The following is a 10,788-nucleotide window of genomic DNA, read 5'->3' as shown; positions in this document are numbered from 1 at the left end:
TTCCCTATACAGACAGAGCCGATTGTTTTAAAAAATGTATTATAATGAGTAAATTACAGAAATAAAAGCATACCTTAAGTTTAATACAAGTATACAAGAATTTCAGAATAAAAGTAGTATTTGTTTAATAAGGGAATTAAAAGAACTTTCTAGCTATAATCTTGTGTTCTTTAAAACTTAGTTTTTAAAAGAAACTTTGTTAGGTAATCAAAAATGAAATTTCATGTTAATTTCTTAATTTGAGAGTTCCATCACTCTACAGACACTAAAATTTCAAACTCCAAACTACTATGATGCTTAAGGCTAGAATTTAATTTCCCGCTGGATTTTCTTTCCTACCTCAAACCAAGCAGAAACAGAGAAGTGTCCCTATCTTCTGTCTTGTACCAAGCGGGAGCATTTTTTTTGCTTCTGAGGGTTTGTGTTCTGTATAGAAGTTTTAGAGAAAACCTCACTTCATGGACCCAACGTTTTTACAAGCTGCATAAAATGAACTGGAGACCTTTTTTTTCCTTCTTCCTTCCTTCTTTAAATAACATCAGACTCCTTATTAAAGGTTAGACAGGCTTCAGACCTTTTTTTTTTAAATAAACTTTATTTTAGAATAATTTGATTTGCTGAAGACTTGAAAAGACAATTCAGAATTCTCTTATATCCCTTACCCGGTTTTTCTTAACGTTAACACCTCCATTACCCTCATACACATGTCAAAAAAAGAAATCAACATTTGTACACTGCTATTAACTAAATGCCAGGCTTTATTTGAACTTCGCTAGCTATTCCACTAATATCCTTTGTTCCAGAATCCAATCTAGGATCCACCGCATTTAGTCATCATGTCTCCTTAGTCTCTTTTTTGTTTCCCAGACTGTTTTGTTTCCCACTGTTTTTCATGACCTTGACACTTTGGAAGAGACTGTTAGTTATTTTGTAGAATGCCCCACAATGTGAGTTTGTCTGACGTTTTTCTCATGATTAGACTGAAGTTGTAGGTTTGGTGGACAGTGCCCATCTCATCACATCATATCAGGGGTTACATGGTATTGATGATTTACATCACTAGTGAGGTTATCCTTGATCATCTGGCTAAAGTAGTGTTTGCCAGGTTTCTCCACTCCAAAGTTATTTTCCCTTTCGACATTCTATTTGGAAGCAAGTCCAATCAGTCCAGCCCACAAAAGGGGCAGGGATAGTTAAATTCTACTTCCTGAAGAGGAAACTATCTACACATATTATTTGGAATTCTTCTGTATAAACACCTGTCTATTTCCCCCAATTCATTTTATGCAGCTTATAAAAACCCCCGGACAGTTCAATAAATAAATCACTTATTCAATCATTTATACCAGTATGACTCATGGATATTTATTTTATACTTTAGGTTACAATCCAATTGTTTCAGTTTTGGCCCTTGGGAGCTCTTTCAGTTGGCTCCTGTGTTCCTTTCATGTGACCTCATTCTTTTTTTTTTTTAATTCTGATAAAACATACATAAAATTTACAGAAATACAGAATGCTTTGCCAATCTGCATGTAGTCCTCATACAAGGGCCATGAAAATCTCTGTATCGTTCCAATTTTAGTATATGTGCTGCTGAAGCAAGTACCCCTTTGTTTTTTGAATACCTGTTTGGATTCTGATACTACAAGATACTCTATGATCATTTTGTGTTTTCCCTAACCCATCCCTAGAATCAGCCGTTTCTCCATGTTCCTTTTATTAGAGTGGTATTAGAAACCAGGATCTGAGTGCTGCTTTTTTTTTTTTAAGTTGGTTTTGAAACTCATTTTATAAATCGTTCCATTGCTCGAACTGATCTCAAAAGATGTAAATTCCTATAAAATAAATTAAATGTGTTCATTTTTCATGAAAATGCATTATTCCAAATTCATGTTTAAACTGTAATCTAATTTTTTAAGAGATGTATTAAAATCTCCCGAAGTTGTACTCTAACCAAGAATGTCTTGCATTTTAGATATTTTAGGGGAGCTTTACACAGCTCTTTGTTACTTCACTCTCACGAGTGTCTCCATTATAAAATGTGCTCTGTTATACTATTTAGTGCTTCTAATCCTTAATTCTATTTCATGTGTTGCTAAAATTCTACTCATGCTTTCCTTTTGTTTGTTTTTTTTTTTTTTTTTTTTTTTTTTTTGCGGTACGCGGGCCTCCCACTGTTGTGGCCTCTCCCGCTGCGGAGCACAGGCTCCGGACGCGCAGGCCCAGCGGCCATGGCTCACAGGCTCAGCCGCTCCGCGGCATGTGGGACCCTCCCAGACCGGGGCACGAACCCGTGTCCCCTGCATCGGCAGGCGGACTCCCAACCACTGCGCCACCAGGGAAGCCCCTGCATTTCTTTTGACTCTAAGACTCAAGAGACCCCTTTACTTACAAATTGTTATTTTATAAATATCTGATTCTGGTAAACAACATGATACAGCTGGGTTTAATTCAACCAGTTTGTCTCTTATTAAATATATTCGACCTGATCACAATCATTATTGCATCTGATAAACTTCATGTTTTCCTTTCATCTTACTGTATTAGCTGTTTCTTATATTTGTTTATTTTCACTCTTTTCCCCTATTTTTACTGATTTGCACAATTACCTTTCATTTGTTTTTCCTCCCCTGGTTAATTTAACAAATAGTTACCTTCCCTCTCTCAACCCTTATTCCAACTGCATATTTTGTTCATCAAAATGTTCTCAAGATTCCAACTACTTCCTCAAACAAGATATTCTACTGCATCATCCCTAAGGGGATAAGATCTTTAAAATCCTTTTACTTCCCCATCCTACCCCATTCAGTCCCCCTTCCAAAAAAAAAAAGGCCTTAAGATACCTTTTACTTCTGCCCTTCTACCTCTCCAATTCCTAGATTTTGCTGAGATAGTTTTGAATAGTCAAAGATTATTACTGATTTTCTTTTGTAGCATATCTCTATTTGGTAAGTAAATCATGCTTAGCCTTAACTGAATGCCACTGACTTAAGTTTTTAATTGTGCCAAATTATAAATCATATACAAAAGATTATTTTTTTAAATCTCAAAAATTTATCAGGTAATAATAACACTTCCCTACCTAAAATGACCTGAAAGCTTCTAGTGAGTGCACCACATGAAACTCAAACTCTTCAGATCATCTTACAGAAAGCCTTTTATGATCTAGGGGACCTAGCTGACCTTAACCAAACCCACCCCGCAGTCCTTCTTTCTGTTCTTTGAACATGCCAAACTCACTCCATCATTAATATCTTAGCACCACCTCTTCCCTATGTGGAAAAGCCATCTCTATGATCACTGTATGGCTGACTGCTCATTCAGTCCTTGCTTAAATGTTAGCTTCATAGTTGAGTGTCTCTCTGAACATCTAAAGAAACCATACTGTCACTCTATACCACATCATCCAATTATACTTTTTTACACAGAACTTATTTTTTGGTGTTTTACTTGCTCATTATCAGTTTTTGCCCATCAAAATGTAAACTACACGAGAGCAGAGATCTTGTTTGTTTTGTTCATCACTGTATCCTTATACCTAGAACACAGCAGGCACTTGATAAATATTTGGAAGTAATAAATGTGTATAACTAAGAAGCAGTACATAATTAGAAGTGTATTTATCAGGTCAAATAATTGTACAATCATGCTGAACAAGGGTGGTAATGTCAAAACTGAACCACTGGCCACCATGCAGAGCCACCATAAAGTAATTCAAAATATTAGCCTATGTGCAAATACCATAATTCAGGCACTGTAAACTAAACATTTATTGATTAGACAGGGTAGCTGGAAATTGAATATACTTGGAATCTCTAGTCTGGTTACTGCTCTACTTTCTAGGCTTTTTTCCAATGTTTCCATATCCAATCACTGTTTTCTTCACAGTATGCTTTATTATGTGGTAAGACATGTCATTCTTCTCTTCCCCCACTTATTCTTCTTTTTACAAAGTAAGTCTCGTCTCTTACTCTTCTCAAATATTTACTCTCCTAAATAAACTTTAGAATCAATTGGCCAAATTTCCTAAAATAACAAAGTCAGCAAGATTTCTGACTAAAATTGCATTAAGTTTATTTTAAGGAGCACTGATATCAAATAACCAACCAGGAACCTAATATATGCCTCAGATCAGGTTCTTTAGATATATTTATAAAGGATCTACACATCATTAATTTTATTACTGAATATTTAATTTTAGTTGCTACTGTGAAGGAAATTTTGGTCTTTCCAATATATACCGCAATTGATCAGAGTGAATAAAAAATTATTAACATTATTAGTCTTGTACTCTATCATCTTGCTATACTCTTATCATATCTAAGGTTTCAGATGACTCTCATAATTCTAAGGAAGGCAGTACCATCTGAATATAATTTTATTTTCAGGTACCTTGAGACACCAATTTATAATGCTAATATAAATCGGTACCACCTGTCTGCAAAACAATTTCGCAATACCTATCAAGAGCATTAAAAACATCTGTAACCTAGCCCAAAGGCTCCTTTCCCAGAGATTTATCTTAGGAGATGCACTTAGAGATTTACATGCAAAGTTGTTCATCAATGTGTCATTATATGACACATTGATGAACCAGGGGTCCCCAAGCCCCGCTGGTCCGCGGCCTGTTAGGAACCGGGCCGCACAGCAGGAGGGGAGCAGTGGGTGAGGGAGCGAGGCTTCGTTTGCCGCTGCCCATCGCTCGCATTACTGCCTGAACCATCCGCTGCCCCCGCTTCCATGGAAAAATTGCCTTCCATGAAACTGGTCCCTGGTACCAAAAAGGTTGGGGACCGTTGTCATATACAACAGTGAAAAACAACAAGAAATGGACTGATGGGTAAATAAATTATGTATATCTGCCGGACAAGCTATTACGTAATCATTACAAATCATTTTTAGAAGCCAACTTAACAGGGAAAAAGGCTAGGACATACTGTTATGTATAGGTGAAAACTCAGAATATGCAGCTGTACTTTTATTATGACTGCATGTATTAGGTATATTTAAAAGTACACAGGAAAAAGAATATCGGAAAGAGATGCATGAAGATACTAATGATGTAGTTTTCGATTATAAGAGCTTTTTAAAAATTATAAAATATTTCATTGTAATACTTGTCTTTTCAAATACCCCCTTTTAAGTAAACATTTCTAGTGTTTCATATATGTCTTTTATTGTATTCTTTTCCCTTTGTATCTTTTTGTTGTTTCAAAATTCTCTACGATACGCACATATTTATAATAAAAATATTTAAAAAATTTTTAATTTGAAAATTACTATGTGCTTCAGTTTCATAACAGGTCAACTGTCTTTATCTAAGGAGAAAAAAAAAGTTCTAATACCAGATTAAATATTCTAGGTTGCTGGTGCTACCACATACACTATATTCACAAGCCAACTGTCCAAGAGTCAGAAAAGAATTCAAGTCATTCAAGTTGTCAAAGTCACCCACAACAAAGAAAAATGGCAGCAAATTTTTTAAGTTTGCAAGCCCTGGACCTTAATATCGTTGTTTAATTTTTATTCCAGCTTGGTTTTAAACCTAAAATATACCTCATTGTGCCCAGTATACAGTACAAAGGGAAAAAACCTGGAAAAGATTAACCTTCCACAACTACCTAACTTTTGTTTATTAGATAAACCATCCTCTTTTAAAGAAATCATTTAGTTCAGAGATTTACAGTCCTTCATGTGTTAAGGGATAAAGATAAAAGATTTTCTATTACTTTTCAAAGGTCAGAAAAAAAGATGTGGCTTTGTTCATAAGGGAGGAAAAATGGCTTACGTAAAAAAAATTTACAAAGTAAAATCTACTGACACAAAAGTTCTTCTCAGTTTATCTCTGACAAAGATAAAATAATTTTAGGTGAGATTCCAAAGGATTAATGGGCTAAATTGAACCTAACAGTAACTAAGCTGCTGAATAAAGCACTCCAGTGTATTCACCATAACATATTTTATAAATAGATGCTGCTTCACGCCTAGCCCCTGGCGGTAATGTTGGTACAAAAAGACAAAGAATTTCAGCACCTATTATTACAGAAATTTCAAACTTTACAGTGTATATGTCAGTTTCAAATAATTATCTCATAACAGAACAAATCTCTGTTCTTCACAAATCTCCTTTAAAATTGGACAAATATCATTATCCCCATTTTAGAATAAGTTATGTGCCTACTGGTAATGCTGGTTACTTAATTCTACATCTCTGACTTCTATTCCAGTATTATTCCAACAGGAATATAAGCTCCAAGAGAGTAGGGATTTTTGTCTGCTCCTAGAAGAGTGCCTGGCACATAGAGTCATTGAAATATTTGCTGAATGTATCAATGAATAAATTTCCACAACAGAAATATGCATAAGAAGCCAAAACAGTAGAAAAAAATCAGTATAAACCCACCAAGGCTATTATAAGAGAATATTCTAAGATCTTTATACTATTCTGATAAATATAACAGTACCTATATTTTATCTACTATAACATAAAGGAAAGAATTTGTTTATTTTAAGACAACAGTCTGGTTCATGTGTGACTATATAGTTACTTAAAAACATCTTATTAATGATCTTCTCCCCAAAATATAGTCACTTATGAATTAAAAATTCAAAAGATATAAAATGACTCATCTATGTCTGACAAGAAATAATAATTTACTCAGAAAGAAAAACAGATACAATAGAAAAATAATTTTTCTTTCCCAGGAGGAAGGTAGTGAAATATCTGCACAACCCATTAATTTAAACCATGTAAGAACTGTGAAGTATTTCAGAATTATAAAATATGCCTAAATCTTTTGCTGACAGGATCATCTTTAGTTCAGAAACCTGGTGTTCATGAAGTAAGATGGAATATATAGCATTCTATAAAATATTGCAAGTTGTCCTCTTTGCCTCCTCTATACCTTTAAACAAAATTATAGAGTCAAAGTTACATAATTAAATAAAATTATAGAATGTCCCTTCTTTTGACCATCACCAATGATATGAAAGTATTGGTTTAAAACAAGGGCTGTTTACCTGTTTTGGGAGGGGAGAATTCATAAAAGGTTCTTGAGACTCATGGAAGCAAGAAAAAAGATACGCACATGCACAAAAATTTCCACATACATACATTGAGGAGAGGAGCTATTCTTATGGGCATTTGATTTAGAAATCTACAATCGTTTCACTATTCTAAGAAATGTGTGTTCTTAAAAACTTGTTTCCATGTTATTTACATTATTCAACATTTCTGCTAAAGGATGATGTGTTTGCCAGTGTTATTACAAAGGGAACAAAGAGTGATCATAAAATTCTATCACAAATTTTTGATGTGTAGAGTTTTAACTCCAAGCTTAAGTTATTCTACTTCTATTTTTCTCCTCACTCTACTAAAGTATAAAACAAAAATATTACCACTGAAATACAAGAAATATTTAAATTAAGTAACTGAAAACAATTTTACTACTAAGATCCTGAAATATTCTATTTTTAAAACGAAAGTAGTTACATATCAGTATAAATATATAATAATCATTCATGGAAAATATATATATATATTGAGAATTATGGTGAAATATTACCCACATAAGTCAAATATCATGTTGTGCTATTAGTTTCCTTTTTATCAAAATAATTAATAAACTTAATGATGAACTCTAATTCAATGGACATTTTTCAAAGCATATAAATAATCTGGTATTTTACTGCTGTATCCATGCTCTAATTTCATCAATATTGAGCTTACCTTTCCTTTTGGTCCAGACTGCTTAAAACATGAAAAAGAAAAAAAATGTAAGAGGCAAGACCTCATTTTTGATATATCATTGTAGTTTTAGTAACTGCAGTCAATAAGGCAAAACTCTGTGATTAATTTGTTTTAAACACATTATATATATGTTATATACTAGTGTTTTGAATCTTGTCAGATATGTAAATTGGCTTTCAATTTTTGTCAGTACAGAAAATAATTTATATCTAAACATATTTAAAGAATAAAAAAGTATGTACAAAGATTGAAAAATTCTTGAAAGAGCTTTATTTAATCATCCAACATTTGAGGATATACGTTATTTTAGAGTGGTTAAAGAAATTGTCTTCAAGGAACAATACAACTTCCTAAAAGTTATAAAATTTTTAGAGGTCCCAATCCCATTATCAGGCGTGACTAAAGTCATCCCTCGGTTATCTGCACAGGATTGGTTCTAGGACCCAAGGCAGATAACAAAATAGTGGTGCTCAAGTCCCTTATATAAAAGGGTATAGTATTTGCATATAACCTAAGCACATCCTCCCATATACTGCAAATCATCTCTAGATTACTTATAATACCTAATACAATGTAAATGCTATGTAAACAGTTGTTGAGTACCAGAAAATTCAAGTTTTGCTTTGTGGAACTTTCTGGAATTTTTCCCTTGGATTTTTTTTTTTAAATCTGTGCTTGGTTGAATCCACAGATGTGGAACCCCCAGATACAGAAGTCCAACTGTATTTGCTTCTGAGTAAGAAAAAAAAATTTTTTTAAGGCCGAAACTTTTGCACAAAAGCCTTAAATACAAATACAGTACACGGTTTGGGACACAAGAAAAGTCCTGGGACTTAAAATCATGGCCTCTAACCAAAAGTCCAATGTATAAAAGGTCCACCCTTTTCCACAATTCATGGAAAATCTAAAAAGCTATCAATATCAAGAACTCAAGGGTAAAATTGTAAAACCCTCAATTTAGAATAAGATTCACATCCTAGAATTATTCCTATTACAAAAGAAACTAAATATTCAGAACTGTAAGCAAAACATAGTTCACAAAAATCCCTGAGTCCCCATATTAACTCTTATATTCCCATCATGTGAAGCACAGTAAAATATCAATTTAATCCTAGCAAATTAAGAAAAAATAATAATGGTAAGTTGGTTTTACATAAACAACATTGAAAAGAAACACATTTTAAAAAAAAGGTTTAATAGTAAGGAAAAGAATTATTATAAACTTACACGAATACCACATTTGAACTTTTACTTCTGCTATTTAAAAAATGGGATAATCTGTATAAAATAAATTTATGGTGGACAAATGACAGAAAAATGAAGGAAAATTATCATGCCCCATTAAAGTGAAACAAAATACAAACATAAAAGTTTAAATATAGTCTGTCTATTCTTACATACTTATTTCTTATGGTGTAATATTTCCAGGAAAAGTAAAATAAAAACGAAAAGTCAGACATTAATACCTAATCTAGCCATTTCCAACCCTACACTGTTGTGCTCAAGAAGTGAGAAGAGTTTAGTTACTCTCTTGCTTTTATTCTTTAAACTCACCTGTTGAGAGTAAAAGAGGTAGAAGACAGAGGAGAAGTAGAAGAAACAAGTTTGGTTCTTTCCAATAAACCAAGGGAGTTAGGAAGAAAACAAAACCAAAAAATATATACACCATCCTCATTTCTCTTATCCTTGAGAAAAATGCACTTACTGTATCTAATTTATACATTATGGTAATTCTCCAATACTCCTCAATATGTGTTTATTACCAAAGCCCTGCCCTAGAAGAGTTTATATATATTAAAAAAAAAAAAAAAGAAGAAGAAGAAAGAAAAAAGCTTTTAAAAAAATGAGACGGGAAGCCATTATCAGTAACATAGGACTTTGTAAAAATGTCGACTTACATTCTTTTTGGACTATCTCTGCTCTTAAAATTTAAAAAAAGGAAAGAAAAAAGATAGACTGATTGATTCTGGTATCCATGACCTGATTTTGGACTTCAAAAATTCTTTCAAAGTGGTGCTTTTCATTAATAATTAAATCTTGCTTATTCCAGGAGCCCATTTTCCCATTTATGGATTATATATGCTTTTGTAGACATTCATTTCCCCCTATGGTCCTTTTAAGTCTTTCTACCTATCCTTAATAAAAAACAAAACAGTGAAAATGTAAATAAAACATAAACCAGTAAATGTGCTCTTTTTCCAAGTGTGGTTAAAGTTAGGAGTGGAGATGGTATAGTTATAAAGATTTTTAATTTTCTGCATTTCATTTCTTCCATACTAATACTATCCTCCTCCATCACTGCTAGTATATAAACAATCTATCTTTTAAATATGAATTAAATTAACATTTGGAATAGCAGTGAGAAAACTGATTGCAATCATAATATTCTCCAAATAGCAGCTAATCTGATCTGATACTTTAACAATCTTCATTCATTTCTTTTAGATTAAAAACGTGTGATATACTTGTTCCCATATCTTACAAATTATTCAAAATGCAGGTCTGACTTACTTAAAAGACAAGTTATACCACTCACCCCAGGAGTAATGGATTATGTGTGTGAATTACCAACTGGTGGCATTTCCTTTAATAATTTCAAATTAAGAGTTGAGAAAATAAGAAAAATTAGGAGAAACTGTAAAAGCCAGTGTGCTCATCCTCATCTGAGGCCTGACAATTGTGCCAACACTACACTAATTAAAACCAAAAGTTTGGTAGCAATCGTCTCAGGTGAAGGCTTTTTTTTCATGCCTTTGAAGATGTGGTTCCTAATGCATGGAGTGTTCTCTTTTAGCTAAAACACTCAAAAGCTTCTTTAATACTTCCTTTGTGAACTCCTCACTGCTCCCTTCTCTGTAAACAGTACTACACATACTTTGTATATCTCTACACTGCACTCACCAGGTAATCATTTGTTTACTTGTCTTTCTGTCCTTTACCCTAACCACACTTGAGCTTCAAGGCAAATACTGTCATATTCATCTTTGACTACTTTGTACCTATACCTGGTATGTAGCATAAAATCACTCAATATTTTT

General features: G+C 33.1%; 1 protein-coding gene across 2 annotated transcripts in view; it reads right to left on the bottom strand.

Moving 5' to 3' along the window:
• Nucleotides 1-10,788, bottom strand: part of SENP6 (SUMO specific peptidase 6) — a 100,966-nt gene that overhangs the window by 59,955 nt on the left and 30,223 nt on the right. The window contains exon 6 of one of the 2 annotated variants that reach the window (XM_007456601.1): nt 7,730-7,750. The exons of the other annotated variant lie outside the window; for it this stretch is intronic. Coding sequence (XP_007456663.1) covers nt 7,730-7,750 — 21 coding nt within the window. The remainder of the gene's footprint in view (nt 1-7,729; nt 7,751-10,788) is intronic. 2 annotated transcript variants of the gene reach the window in all.

Source organism: Lipotes vexillifer, unplaced genomic scaffold (assembly GCF_000442215.2).
Source record: "Lipotes vexillifer unplaced genomic scaffold, Lipotes_vexillifer_v1.1 scaffold1226, whole genome shotgun sequence".
In the NCBI taxonomy this organism is placed as follows: domain Eukaryota; kingdom Metazoa; phylum Chordata; class Mammalia; order Artiodactyla; family Lipotidae; genus Lipotes; species Lipotes vexillifer.
Note: the sequence above shows the minus strand (reverse complement) of the source record. Positions and strands in the feature narration are given on the sequence as shown.